General features: G+C 39.8%; 1 protein-coding gene across 1 annotated transcript; it reads right to left on the reverse strand.

Annotated features, from left to right (window-relative positions):
- Nucleotides 1-456: 456 nt before the first annotated feature.
- LOC120306816 (pulmonary surfactant-associated protein A-like) lies at nt 457-15,320 on the reverse strand. The gene is made up of 8 exons (XM_039340729.1): nt 15,166-15,320; nt 12,799-12,894; nt 11,936-12,025; nt 10,625-10,705; nt 8,826-8,906; nt 7,096-7,176; nt 3,148-3,210; nt 457-929 (listed from the first exon to the last, which is right to left on the reverse strand). The coding sequence occupies exons 2-8, from the start codon at nt 12,878-12,880 to the stop codon at nt 553-555; spliced, it is 855 nt and encodes a 284-aa protein (XP_039196663.1). The 5' UTR covers nt 12,881-12,894; nt 15,166-15,320; the 3' UTR covers nt 457-552.
- Between the last annotated feature and the right edge of the window lie 281 nt (nt 15,321-15,601).

The following is a 15,601-nucleotide window of genomic DNA, read 5'->3' on the forward strand; positions in this document are numbered from 1 at the left end:
TTCCCTTTCGGAGATGACAAACAAAGTCTATTTCTTCTTTAATTTATTTTCATGGTCCTTATGATATTTTAATCAGCATCCTGAAGTTAGAACAATTAGTCAGTGGAACAAGCTGCCTCCAGAAGTTGTAAATGGGATTGGACAATGCTTTCTCTGAAATGGTAGAGGATCTCCTGCCTGAACAGGGGGTTGGACTAGATGACCTCTAAGGTCCCTTCCAACTTGATTATTCCATTCCATTCCATTCCATTCCATTCCATTCCATTCCATTCTATTCTATTCTATTCTATTCTATTCTATTCTATTCTATTCTATTCTATTCTATTCTTCATTCCTCTATTCCACTCCACTCCATTCCATTCAATTCCATTCTATTCTTAGATTTTCTGTTTACGAACATGCAATCCTTTTAGAATAGGTTTGTCTTTTGAGCGCAGGAGATAATACAAAAGCAAAGAAAATGCAAGGAATTCTATTGATTTTTTTTTTGACAGAAAAATCACATCAAGTTATGTTTTAAGGAACATTCAATGGTTGCCTTGGGGTTGGGTTTTAAAACTGACAGACCACAAGGCGGTAATTGTTGCACATTTTGTCATTCCAAGTGCCATCGCTGTACATTTCCACACATTTTTCAGTTCCTGGACCGGAAGGTTCATTCTTGTACCAGTTGGTAAAATTCAAAGGTTCCCCATTCTGGAAATGGAATTTCCCTGGCACATCACTTTCAATAATACCCAGATAGGCATAACTGTTGTAAAATTGCACAATCTCCTGAATAGCGTTGTTCTCTTTCAGGTTTCTTGGTGCAGCAATGGCGCCCTGGGCTTTTTTGCAAGTCAAGTCTGCTGTCTCAAAGACAGATGTCTTTCCAGTAGAGGCAAACAGCTTATCCCCAGCAATTGCCATCTTTTCTTCCAAGGTCAAAGCTGTCAAGAAATTTGGAAGCCTTGCTTAGATCCTTCAAAACATATAAAGAACGGTTGCTGGAATTGGGAATGTCTAGTTTAATGAACAGGAAGACCAGGGGTGACAGGATAGCAGTGTTCCAGTATCTGAGGGGTGGCCACAAACTAGAGCAGCGGTTCTCAACCTATGGGTCACGACCCCATTTGGGGTCGATCAACCATTTTGCGGGGGTCACAAAACAACGCGATCCGCCATCCCCCCCAGGGGGCGCCGCCGTGCATGCGCGGCACGACCGTGTGACGGCGTCACCGTCACACGAAGATTGAGAATCGCTGAACTAGAGGGAGTCAAGCTATTGTCCAAAGCACCTGAAGGCAGGACAAGAAGCAACGGATAGAAAATAATCCAAGGAGTGAAGCTAGAACTAAGGAGAAATTGCCTGACCGTTGGAGCAATTAATCAGGGGATTAACTGTTGCAGCCATCCAAATGTGGCCGCCATTTTGTGGGACAGAGATGGAGGCTGACTGACAAAAAAAAAAAGCCTCTGCATTTTGCTGCCTTGGAGAGGTCTCCGTGGTGCTGAAGAAGCCTCTGAACACGGCCAAAAGTTTCTGCAGTGCTATGCAGAGCTTTTTTTAAGGCAGCAAAAGGAAACAGCTGCCATTTTGTGGAAACACACGGCTGCCATTTTGTGGACAAGATAAAATGGCTTCCACTTTGGGAATCCCAGCATGCAGATGGACTTCTTCAAAAGGTAAATGAAGAGGAGGAAGGTGTTTGACCAGGTGGGTGGAAATCAGGGCTAAGACTGGAGTGGGAAAAGACCCATGGGAACCCAAGTCATGGGAAGTGGAGCATGGGGGATCCCTAGAAGATGGGCAAGGATGGAAGGTACACGGCTGGTGAGGCTGGGCCTGTGCCAGGACAGTCCTCCACCCAGAATGTTCCCTAGGTCCACTTAATGACCTGTACATTCCTTTTTCCATTTCATTGGGGAAAGCAAGCATGATGTGTGTGTGTGTGTGTGTGTGTGTGTGTTATTAGTATTACATTTCACCTAACAACGATTGCGACCTGTGATTAAAATGGGCAGACTCCATTATAGTCATATCTCAAAGACTACTTGTAGTCTCTTTTAGTGAATACCCATAACACACACACAGACACACACACACACAGAGAGAGAGAGAGAGAGAGAGAGAGAGAGAGAGAGAGAGAGAGAGAGAGAGGAGGCTAAGAATACACTCTTAAAAATAAAAGGACAGACATGAAGTGGCGCATGGGGCATCCCTAGAAGATGGGGGAGGAAGGGAGGGGCAGGGCTGGTGAGGCTGGGCCTGTGCCAGGTCTCCAGCAGAGTCCTCCACCCAGAATCCTCCCTAGGCTCCACTTAATGACCTGTACATTCCTTTTTCCATTTCATTATGGGAAGCAAGCATGGCGTGTGTGTGTGTGTGTGTGTGTGTGTTATTAGTATTACATTTCACCTAACAATGATTGCAACCTGCGATTAAAATGGGCAGACTCCATTATAGTCATATCTCAAAGACTAATTGTAGTCTCTTCTATTGAACACCCATAACACACACACACACACACACTCACACACACACAAAGGAGGCTTTGGGCTTTGGGACAAGGTGTGGTGCGAGCCCTTTTTGAGAAGTGGATTGATGAATTATTATCCCCGGGGGAACAATGTACTTTTTAAATTTCTTTTTTTTTTTACTATTTTGTTGTTGTTTTTAACTTAAGCTCGTCAGCAAGCATTTTTGTATTTATGTATTTATATCCTGCCTTTATTACTTTTTTTTACAAATAACTCAAGGTGATGAATATAGCCAGCAATATATATTCGATATATTCCTCCTCCTATTTACCGTATAAAAATAACAGCCCTGTGAAATGAATTGGGCTCAAAGAGAGCCCAAATCAGTGAATGTTATGAAGTCCCCTGAATGATATTGTGGATAGAATACACTCTTAAAAATAGAGGGACAATCTAACTTTAGGTTATCACATTCTTTATCAGTCGGTAATTTTTTTTTAAAAAAAGTCCCCGTTCCAGAAATTGAATTTTCCTGGATCATCACTTTCAATAATACCCAGATAGGCATTAACGGTTATAATATGTTGGTTCTCGTTCAGCTTTCTTGGCGATGCAAGGGAATAAGAATAAAAACTACTCACCCACTTTTAATTTGAAAAAGAGAAAGGGAAGCCATTAAAAACATACCTCTTTCTATTTGGCCGATTCTACGTTGGAGTTCTTTGACGTCATCTTGACTGGCAGGCAGACCTGTGGATGAAAAATAATGGATCTTCATTGTGCCATGGTTCAATTGAAGTTATTACTACTCTTACTTGACTATATGATCCTGTGACATGAGTTGGGATGGTACTTTCCTTGAATGGTGCATTGGATACAAATCAGCAATAGCCTGGCAGATTAGATAACAGGATGATTAATTGATTGATTTATAGGCCTAGAGTATTTCTTTAGTTTTTCAACCGAAACAAATGGATTTTGTTTTGTGTAGCAAATACCGTAAATGCCGGCGTACAAGGCGACCCGGCGTATAAGACGACCCCCGTCTTTATAGCCGAGCCGCATTCCTAGAACGTCGTCTTATACACCAGAAACTACCAGTATTTCCGGCGTATAAGACGACTCGGTGTATAAGACGACCCCCGTCTTTGGCGCCGATTTCAGTGCTCGCGGAAGTCGCCTTATACGCCGGCATTTACAGTACATTTTCATGTCTTCCTTTTTCTGAAAACTTCCCTGAACCCAATGTTATATTTATTATGCTTTAAAAATCAAAAACAAAATATAAATAAGAGGCTCTTGCAAGCCCTTCCACCGAGTCCCTTAATATCGGTATGCCAGGGTTTGCAACCTATATGTGTATTGGTGGGTCCTCAGGCTATTGTTGATACCTCCATCCACATCCCAAAGATATGGACTTTCTTGTTTTTCTTTGAAGATGTTTCGCTTCTCATCCAAGAAGCTTCTTCAGTTCTGACTGGATGGTGGGGAATGGAAGGATTTATATTCTTTGCAGACAGCTGGTCATTTGCCTCCTTTTAGAGAGTCGTTGAGGCCATTTGAAGGTTTACCTGTGTTCTCAGGATCACCTGAGTGGTGCAAATGGATGTAGAGCCTTCTTGGAACTGCTGAAACACAAGTCCTTTCACCAGTTCCAAGAAGGCTCCACACCCATTTGCACCACTCAGGTGATCCTGAGGACACGGGTAAACTTTCAAAATGGTTTCAAGGTTTCTCCAAAAGAAGGCAAATGACCAGCTGTCTGCAAGCAATATAAATCCTTCCACTCCCCACCATCCAGTCAGAGCTGAAGAAGCTTCTTGGATGAGAAGCAAAACATCTACAGAGAAAAACAAGAAAGTCCAGTTGCCTTGTGAAAAAGCATCTTTGGGACAACCAAGACCTGGATGCCTGAGAATCTCCATAGACACCTCCATCCATAATAAATACACATTTTGTGGCAAGATTTTGGGAAGGGTTCTCTTTTACCTCATTCCTAGGGCTGAGTGAGGGGGACTAGCCCTAAGATCACCCAGCTGGTTTTGTACCTAAAGCAGGACTGGAATTCACAATCACCTGGTCTTTAGCTTGATGCCCTAGCCACTACACCAAACTGGCTCTCTGCAACAGTATAGAAAAAAAATTGCGGGCAAATAATATTTACTTTCCCTCAGACTCTAGATATTGTTAATGCCAATCATGTATAGATTAGAAGAAAAATGGATTGCACTGAAATAAATTATGTGATCTGATGCAAACTCTAGAACGGCCTCTAAGACTGTAATATGTTTCAAGTTGCATCTGCCCTGTGAGAAGGTGAGACACTTCTCAGAGTTATATAAATGCTGGATTTCCTTGGGACAATAGATCCTCAAGTGAAGGATTTTTAATTAAAGAACATTTTATAAGTTAGTAATCTGTTGTTTTTGATTCAGGAAAAAAATAGATTCTTTTTTTTTTTTCAACTGTTACTTCAAATAGAGTTGGAAGCAGGTGTGTTTTAGTTTGAAAGTACGTGGTTCCCTCTAATGGCTGACTCTGCATAGGAAAAGCTGGTGAATTTGGGGTGGTGTAAATATTCATTTTATGCAAGATTAACCAATAATCAATTGAGTAACAATTAGCCCTCTTATTCATCAGCATTTCTGCAGGAGGCAATAAATCAAATAATTAATATTCTATAGTTGAAATCTGAGTCATGATTTTGCATTTCACAGCATGTCTGTGATTTAAAATTTATGGCCTTGCTCAGTCTGCGATCTGGGAAAGATTCGCATTGCAGATGGACAAAATTTCAGAGCTAGAAATGGTTTTGGTATGGTTGATTCTGGCAATTTTCTCTTTTCTCTTTTGGGAATTCTCTGGGCTATATACCTGTGAGCATTACACTCATACAGCAAGTTTTCTTAGGTTTCGATACTAATATAAAAAGATGTACTTTATGGTTTAATGTAGGTGTGTCTACCAGGAGAAAAGAAGAGACAAAAAACGCAGGAAATAAGAAAACTAAAATGAACAGTTCAATTAAAGACAAAATTAAGATTTAAACCCAATACATTCACAGTTTGAATTAACTGACAAGTAGGAGTCTGCTTTCTATGCTTAGCGGGTCTAAGTATGCATAGATTTAAACTTCTATTGCCAGTTGCTTTCTGAAGGAAATCCTCTAGAACTAAGGAACTCTTTTGGGCCAAAAAAAGAGAGAAGAAAATCAAGCTGATATGATTCTACATGGACTGGGGTTTGCCAACCTCATTCCACTCGCTAAACACTTCAGATATCTACTCCCAGCTGGTATTTACACCAGCCTAGGAGCTCTCCCTCCTGCTTTCTAAAATGTTATGTTTTTTTGCAATTATGGAACCTGATGTCAAAAGCATGAGGTTGAGAAAGGTGATGCTGGAAGTCAGCACCCACCCACCCTCCTAGAGAAGGAAATATTTTGGGGGATATTTTTTAAAAAGGCAGAATATTATATTTTCCCAAAAGAATAATGGAGGGGGAAAAAATCTTAAAAGGCTTTTGTGCCCAATTTTCCCCGGGCAGAAACTGAGCAGGCCGGCTCTGTAAAAATGCAGATTTGATAATCCTATTCAGAAAGACTAGGCCACCTATTCATAAGCAAAATGCCTTCAGCCCCAGCCCCAGAGAAGCAGGACATGACCTTTAGGACATAATAGGATTAACCCACCACCATTAGAATGCTAAAAGGGCACACACAAGCTCAGATCTAAGAACATACCACGGGAACAGGAAGAAGCTCAAATACAAAGCCACAGGAAGAGGAACAAGTCCAAACACAAAAGCCCAAGAAGACATGTAAAAACGCACCACTCCCAGTTGCATTTTGTCAGCTTTCCCAGAACCTCATGCTGTTGGTTATGTTCTTCAATAAATAGCAACTTCTTTCCAAACAGCCTCCATTTTATTTATTCCCGGCTTGGACTGGACCTGAAGATTTTTTCTTTCAACAATGACAATAGGATTGTGGAACAAAACCAATAACTACCTTTCGATCGCAGAAGGCAAACATCTCCATGAAGTCAAGTGCTCTCATAACTGATTTCCATCTCTGCAATAACTCTCATAATTTAGCCTCTGCTTCAAGATGAATCATTTCAGAGAGTTTGTCTCACCCATCTCTATTTCATCAAAGGGATTCCTGTTGATTTTTACCCCTCCCACTTTCAAGAGCTGGAGAGCTCGATTGCCAAATTAATATGTAATGCCCAGCTGCCAAGGCAACACAACAGCCACACAAGGAAAGCTTGATCTCCTTTTCATTTAAGAAAATATCCAGAAGATGGTTGAATTTAGTGACACTAATTACCATCGAGATGAAAATAGTTTACAAAAATTGGGGGAACTTCTAAATTCCTTCAGAAGACATGACCTCTATTAGGTTGAAGTAGTCTTGCAAAATAGTGTGTGCAAGCTTTTGAATGCGCCAGGAAGTGGTTCAGAATGTTTCATCAAGTAATATAGGAATCAAAGAGATTTTAAAAAGGGAAAAGGAGGGTTGTCATTGTTTTTGTTTAGGATTCTGGATTGGGCCAAGCCAGATGTTGAGACAAGCATATCTGCTTAGATCTGGAAGCCTCTAAAACGCTCACAAAAAGGATGACATTCAATCACCTGGTGGACCAGGGGGACCGCTGGCACCCCTTGCTCCTGGAAAGCCAGGAGGTCCGCTTGGTCCAGGTGGTCCTTGGGGTCCTGTTCAAAGGAAAACAGAGATGTAATTGTGTAACATTTTTGAGCACTTATTTCAAATTTTGGATATGGAAAGCATTGGATTTTGGTTGATCAGTTCATTGCTATGTTGTAGAAACAGAAATGTATCTTTAATTACCCAAACTCTGAAAAATGGGGTTCACAATATCTATAAACTTTCTTTTATTTTATTTATTTATATAAAATATTTCTACAGCTGCCTATCTTTTAACCAACTCTGGGAAGCTTCCAATCCAAAAATAGTCATGCCCCATAAGTAAAGAATAGAATAGAATAGAATAGAATAGAATAGAATAGAATAGAATAGAATAGAATAGAATAGAATAGATCTGGAATGGACCTTGGAGGTCTTCCAGTCCAGCCCCCTGCTGAAGTAGGAGAATCTATACCATCTCAGATAAGAGACTGTCCAGTCTCTTCTTACAAACCTCCAGTGATGGAGCATCCACAATTTCTGAAGGCAAGCTGTTCCACTGGTTAATTGTCCTCACTGTGAGGAAGTTTCTTCTTAATTCCAGGTTGCTTCTCTCTTTGGTCAGTTTCCAACCATTCTTTCTTGTCCTGCCCTCTGGTGCTTTGGAGAATAGTTTGACCCCCTCTTCTTTGTGGCAGCCCCTCAAATACTAGAATACTGCTATCATGTTGCCCCTATTTCTTCTTTACTTTAGACTAGCCAAACCCAAGTCCTGCAGCCATTCTTCATATGTTTTAGTCTCCAGGCCTTGGATCATCTTAGCTGGATCTTCTCTGATTTTTTTCCAAGGTCTCAATATCTTTTTTGTACTATGGTGACTAAAACTCATTGCAGTATTTCAGATGTGGTCTCACTAGGGTTTTATAAAGCAGTACTAATACTTTGCATGAACATGAAGTCCACAGCTACACATTGAGAGGATAAAGGCAGATTATGGAGCAAAACCAATAACGATCTTGGGATTGCAGAAGGCAAGCATCTCCATGAAGTCAAGGACTCCCCTAACTGATTGGCATCTGTAGAATAACTGTCCTAACTTAGTCTGTTCTTCAAACTGGTGAATCGTTTCCAAGAGTTTGTCTCACCCATCTTTATTTTGTGGAATGAGTTCCTGTTGATTTTCACCCCTCCTACTTCTAAGAGTTGGAAGGTTTGATTACCAAATTAGTATGTCATGGGATTGACCTGCCCCAGTGACATTTGCAGAAGAGGCAAGTTTCGGAACCCATTGGTCAAGAGATTTTGGCTGGCAGGATGAAGGAGAAGAGTCTTCTCTGCCATGGGGCTCACTCTCTAGGACACCATGATTCTCAAGAGGAGACCTGACTCCACTCTTTGGACCTTAAAACCTGGCTCTGACCATTGGCCTTTGGGGGATAGATAGGGCTGTGTCATCCTGGAGATGATTACTGGATTAAAAGACCCCACCTCTATTGTGTACCCGCCCCTCTATCTTAAGCTATTTCTTTGTCAATTTGTATGTATTTGTTTCATAAAGTAATATAGGAATCAAACAGATTTTTAAAAAGGGAAAAGGAGGGTTGTCATTGTTTTTGTTTGGGATTCTGGATTGGGCCAAACCAAATGTTGAGACAAGCATATCTGCTTAGGTCTGGAAGCCTCTAAAACACTCAAAAGAAGGATGACATTCAATCACCTTGTAGACCGGGAGGACCACTGTCACCCCTTGCTCCTGGAAAGCCAGGAAATCCGTTTGGTCCAGGTGGTCCTTGGGGTCCTGTTCAAAGGAAAACAAGAGATGAGCACTTATTTCAAATTTTGGATATGGAAAGCATTGGATTTATGGCTGATCCATTCATTGCCCTGTTGTAGAAACAGAAATGTATCTTTAATTACCCAAACTCTGCAAAATCGTGTTCACAATATCTATAAACCTTCTTTTATTTTATTTATTGATATAAAACATTTCTACAGCTGCCTATCTTTTAACCAACTCTGGGAAGCTTCCAATCCAAAAATAGTCATGCCCCACCAGTAAAGAATAGAATAGAGTAGAGTAGAGTAGAGTAGAGTAGAGTAGAGTAGAGTAGAGTAGAGTAGAGTAGAACAGAACAGAACAGAACACAACACAACAGAACAGAACAGAACAGAACAGAACAGAACAGAATAGAATAGAATAGAATAGAATAGATCTGGAATGGACCTTGGAGGTCTTCCAGTCCAGCCCCCTGCTGAAGCAGGAGAATCTATACCATCTCAGATAAGTGACTGTCCAGTCTCTTCTTACAAACCTCCAGTGATGGAGCATCCACAATTTCTGAAGGCAACTTCTGTTCCACTGGTTAATTGTCCTCACTGTGAGGAAGTTTCTTCTTAATTCCAGATTGCTTCTCTCTTTGGTCAGTTTCCAACCATTGTTTCTTGTCCTTCCCTCTGGTGCTTTGGAGAATAGTTTGACCCCCTCTTCTTTGTGGCAGCCCCTCAAATACTGGAATACTGCTATCATGTTGCCCCTATTTCTTCTTTACTTTAGACTAACCAAACCCAAGTCCTGCAGCCATTCTTCATATGTTTTAGTCTCCAGGCCTTGGATCATCTTAGTTGGATCTTTTCTGAATTTTTTCCAAGGTCTCAATATCTTTTTTGTACTATGGTGACTAAAACTCGTTGCAGTATTTCAGATGTGGTCTCACTAGGGTTTTATAAAGCAGTACTAATACTTTGCGTGAACTTGAAGTCCACAGCTACACATTGAGAGGATAAAGGCAGATTATGGAACAAAACCAATAACCATCTTGGGATTGCAGAAGGCAAGCATCTCCATGAAGTCAAGGACTCTCCTAACTGATTGATATCTGTAGAATAACTCTCCTAATTTAGTCTGTTCTTCAAACTGGTGAATCATTTCCAAGAGTTTGTCTCACCCATCTTTATTTTGTGGAATGAGTTCCTGTTGATTTTCACCCCTCCTACTTCTAAGAGTTGGAAGGTTTGATTATCAAATTAGTATGTCATGGGATTGACCTGCCCCAGTGACATTTGCAGAAGAGGCAAATTTCGGAACCCATTGGTGAAGAGATTTTGGCTGGCAGGATGAAGGAGAAGAGTCTTCTCTGCCATGGGGCTCACTCTCTAGGACACCATGATTCTCAAGAGGAGACCTGACTCCACTCTTTGGACCTTAAAACCTGGCTCTGACCATTGGCCTTTGGGGGGTAGATAGGGCTGTGTCACTCTGGAGATGATTACTGGATTAGAAGACCCCATCTCTGTTGTGTACCCGCCCCTCTATCTTAAGTTATTTCTTTGTCAATTTGTATGTATTTGTTTCATCAAGTAATATAGGAATCAAACAGATTTTTAAAAAGGGAAAGGTGGGTAGTCATTGTTTTTGTTTGGGATTCTGGATTGGGCCAAGCCAGATGTTGAGACAAGCATATCTGCTTAGGTCTGGAAGCCTCTAAAATGCTCACAAAAAGGATGACATTCAATCACCTTGTTGACCAGGAGGACCGCTGTCACCCCTTGCTCCTCGAACGCCAGAAGGTCCGCTTGGTCCAGGTGGTCCTTGGGGTCCTGTTCAAAGGAAAACAGAGATGTAATTGTGTAACATTCTTGAGCACTTATTTCAAATTTTGGATATGGAAAGCATTGGATTTATGGCTGATCCGTTCATTGCCTTATTGTAGAAACAGAAATGTATCTTTAATTACCCAAACTCTCAAAAATGGGGTTCACAATATCTATAAACCTTCTTTTATTTTATTTATTGATATAAAACATTTCTACAGCTGCCTATCTTTTAACCAACTCTGGGAAGCTTCCCATCCAAAAATAGTCATGCCCTACCAGTAAAGAATAGAGTAGAGTAGAGTAGAGTAGAGTAGAGTAGAGTAGAGTAGAGTAGAGTAGAGTAGAGTAGAGTAGAACAGAACAGAATAGATCTGGAATGGACCTTGGAGGTCTTCCAGTGCAGCCCCCTGCTGAAGCAGGAGAATCTGTACCATCTCAGATAAGTGACTGTCCAGTCTCTTCTTAAAAACCTCCAGTAACGGAGCATCCACAATTTCTGAAGGCAAGATGTTCCACTGGTTAATGTCCTCACTGTTTCTTCTTAATTCCAGGTTGCTTCTCTCTTTGGTCAGTTTCCAACCATTGTTTCTTATCCTGCCCTCTGGTGCTTTGGAGAATAGTTTGACCCCCTCTTTTTGTGGCAGCCCCTCAAATACTGGAATACTGCTATCATGTTGCCCCTATTTCTTCTTTACTTTAGACTAGCCAAACCCAAGTCCTGCAGCCATTCTTCATACTGCCTAAAACTGACTAAAACTCGTTGCAGTATTTCAGAGGTGGTCTCACTCAGTTTGTATGTATTTGTTGTCTTACTACTTTAATCATTTACTATATCATTTTATCAGATTGAAAGCTGACCAGATAGCGAAATGGGACCAAATCAATTGAATAAATTGATAAATGAATATGCAGTTGCCTAGGCAACACAACAAAAACACAAGGACAGCTCAGTCTCCTGAAGAAGATGACTCTGTTAATGGCACTAATGATTGTCTGGAAGAACCCAAATTTACCAAAAAATAGGGGCACTTCTAAATCCCTTCAGAGAGCATGATGAAGATGAAGGAGTCCAGAATGTTTCATCAGACAATGGAAGAATCAAAGAGAGTTTGAAAAAAGGAGGAAGAGGAGTGTGTTTTGTTTGGAATTTTGAAATGGGCAAAGCTAGAGATTGGGACAAGCATATCTGGGAGGTCTGGAAGGAAAGCCAATGAAATGGAGATACTCCATCACCTGGTGGACCAGGTGGTCCTGGGGTGCCTGGGGTGCCTGGTGGTCCTGCAGGGCCAGGAGATCCAATTCCCCCATTAGATCCTTGGGGACCTGTTCAAAGGAAAACATCCATGTAAATGTGTCACTCTCTTTAATAACCTTGGGCACCAATTTCAAACTTCAGATATAAAAAAGCATTGGAGTTTTGGAAGATCAGTTCATCATTCTGTTGTAGAAACATATTCTGAACTTCAATGACCCAAACTCTCAAATTGGGATGTACAATATCTATGAGGCTCCTTTCCTTTCCTCTCCTCTCCTCTCCTCCCCTCCCCATCCTTCTCCTCTCCTTTCCTTCCTTTCCTTCCCTTCCCTTCCCTTCCCTTCCCTAATTCTCCTTCCCTTCCTTTCCTTTCCTTTCCTTTCCTTTCCTTTCCTTCCCTTCCCTTAAAACATTTATATTATTTCTGTAATATTCAGTGGAGAAACCTGAAAAGGTTGATGACCGTCTATTGTCCCCATTGTAAAGGCAATTTATTTCTTTTTTGAAAAAAAAAATGCCCTTCTGTTAATGGAATTTAAAAATGGGGAGATCTGTCTGTCTATCTGTCTGTCTGTCTGTCTGTCTATTTGCTGCCCATCTGGTAATGAAACAACTCTGGGCAGCAAACAAATTCAATAAAGATAGAAATAATCTTCCCATTTTTAAACTCCAGTCTATGATTATAGATTTCTCCTGAAGAATTCATCAGTAAAATGTCAACGTGAGAAACCACACAGTGTTCTTCTATTCATTAGCAGCAGGATAATCTCTGATTATTTACAATTGTGTTTTTGATTGCTTAATCATTAGTATTGATTTTTTTTGTTATTTCCAAGCTTACCTGGATAATTTATCTGCCCATGAGCTTCTACCAGTAAAGCAGCTGTTATAGCAAGGATCCAAACCAGCTGGAAGGACAGCATCCTTTGTCAACCAGCTAAATGAAGAAAAATATTTTCAGCAGGTGGCCTTGCATCAACATAATTTTTATTTTCAAAATGAGTCACAACAAATTAAAAAAAAAGATTGAAGAGACTTACACCTGGATATAATGAGCAGATTATTTATATTAGAGAATGACATGATTATCAATAATGCTGGTGTGATGAGTAGTGGAAGGTAAAACGTAGGCTAAGGAGGCAATTAAAAAAAAAAATACCAGCCAGAGTTTCAGAATTCCACCCTCTATGCATCAAGTAAAATTTTCTTCATAATCCATACCTCCGTTTTGCACTTGCATGATGAAACAGCTACTTGTACTTCTGGGAACAATTTGATGCTGCAAGGAGTATTTATGGGAAGCATAAGTGCATATTAAATAGTCTTGATTTTGGCTAGTGAAGATCCATAGCATTGCATTACAGAGTATCCCCATGTCCCCAAAAGTTATATCACTTCACTATGGGAAGGCGACTTCTTCAGATTGAACTCAACATCTAGTGACTTCAAAAACATATTCATATAGTCTCTTGGCAAAAGTCTCTTGCCTTTTTTAATTTTTTTTTTAAAAAATGACTTTTCTGGACACCCAAATATCTGGTCCAACTTAGGATATCAAAATTAGCCACCCAGCTGACTTTCATATCTTAAGTTCCACCAGTTTGAACTTGTGTCCCACCACAATAGCAACAGGTCAGAGCTAGTCCGCCATGCTGATTCCAGCAATACATTAACATATCTTCCTATTTTTAGTTTTTTAAAAGTTTGTTAGAATTGTCAATATAGAATAAAAATAAGAATAAGAATAAAAAGTTTTTATAAGAATAAAAACTAATCATTAGAATGGAGAAAAAACAACAAGAAAGAAGAAAAGAGCAAAAACCAAAGTAGAGAAATTGAAGAACAGGAACAAAAGGATTATAAAGAAGTGATTTCCAATTTTCTTTTATAGCAGCTACAAGTATCAATATAAGCTAACCTCTTACAGCGTAGATTTCATTTTCCCTATGGTCTATTGTTTTCAGTCTAATCCTCAAAACTGTACATCGTGACTTCATTTTTCTTTTCTGTCTTCCACAAAAATCAATGAGGGGTGCCAATCATCGTAAAACTTAGACAATCTCCTATCTTTAATTAAAGTAGTCAGTTTGCCTTCCCAGCAAACATCAAAATGTCTTCTTCACAGAGCACGTTGTGTTCTATTTTACTTGGTAATAGACAAAATTTAATAATTGCAGTCTGCAGCAGTGAAGGACACCCTTTGCAATAATGTATTCTCATTTGTTTAGAAAATGTTTGATACTTCCTCCCTCTTTAAATTAGCCGTTTTATTTCCATCTCTTTATTCTGCTAGTGGCTATGACATTGTCAACAGCGTTTTCTTTAAACTGATAAATTAAAAAGGTGAAAATATCTGAATGATACCCTTCTTTATTGGAAAAGTATATATTTAAATTACTTTAAAGTTGCCCTTCTCCCCTTTTTCAATTTTAATTCCAATTAAGTCAGCACGACAGGCTATTCATTACTATTATTACTACATTGCTTGGTGTGTTAATTTTAAAATTGGCATTGCATCTTTATGGACTTCTAAAACATATGATGGAATACTATAGATACCTACTCAAAGGAAAGTACTGCTAAATCATTTGCACCCTTCCACTACCAATTAGATAGAAGTTGTAGCTTTGAACGAAGGATTTTAACTTACCCTTTTGCTTCAGGACAAAATAATGAGGAATGGTGAAAAAATTTCAATTTTCAGTATGTGTATACAATTGTTGTTGGGTCTTCATTCTTTACCAGTCCCTTCTGTTTTATTTATATACTGTATTTTCCGGTGTATAAGACGACTCGGTGTATAAGACGATCCCCGAATTTTGTGAAGATTTGCATGGTTAGAAAGTCATCTTTTACGCCGGAAAATACGGTATTTTCTGGCATATAAGATGCCTTGGCGTATAAGACAACCCCTGACTTTGGAGAAGATTTGCATGGTTTAGAAAGTTGTCTTATACGCCAGAAAATACGGTAGTTGTTCCATTACAGAAAAAAGATTTAGCAAAGCTACAATAACTATATGTCAATAGTGATTGTCTTAAACCATAGACCAACGGAGAGAAATAAATCTTTCTGCTGGAAATTGTTTACACATTTAAGGTTTCTATAGGACGATCTAATTCTTTCATAAAGATGAATGGTTACCAATGACAGACACTTGCAGAAACAAAAGAGAGCTTGAGTTGAATACGAAGTCAGCGTGCCTTACCAAAGTGTTTTTCGATCAGCTAAAGCAGTTTCTTCACCCTAGAAAAAGATGAAGGTTGATCCAGGAGGAGTAAATTCTCTTCTCTTTTCAACAGCAGGAAAAAACACAAGAGAGAAACCCATGCAGATGTGCATTTTATTTTACCTCTGCTCTTGCGCAAGATATCGGACTGCGAAATCAATCTTTGCATCGTTCCGCTTACTGGCATGCATGCAGCCTCTTAGTATAAACCTTCACCCCATTTATTTATTACAAAACCATTGTCAGTTGCCAGATCAGATCAGTTTGCACAGGGCTCAATTCCAATCAGTCCGTCAGTCAATTTAGAATTGACTGACGGACTGGCTTTGATTGATTGATTAGGCTTATAAGCCACTTCAACCCAACTCTTTGAGCAGTCCAATGGGTGGCTTAAAGATACATTGTTTGCATTTAA

The sequence above is a fragment of the Crotalus tigris genome, unplaced genomic scaffold (genome assembly GCF_016545835.1).
Source record: "Crotalus tigris isolate CLP2741 ecotype Arizona unplaced genomic scaffold, ASM1654583v1 scf7180000017753.6788120, whole genome shotgun sequence".
Classification (NCBI taxonomy): domain Eukaryota; kingdom Metazoa; phylum Chordata; class Lepidosauria; order Squamata; family Viperidae; genus Crotalus; species Crotalus tigris.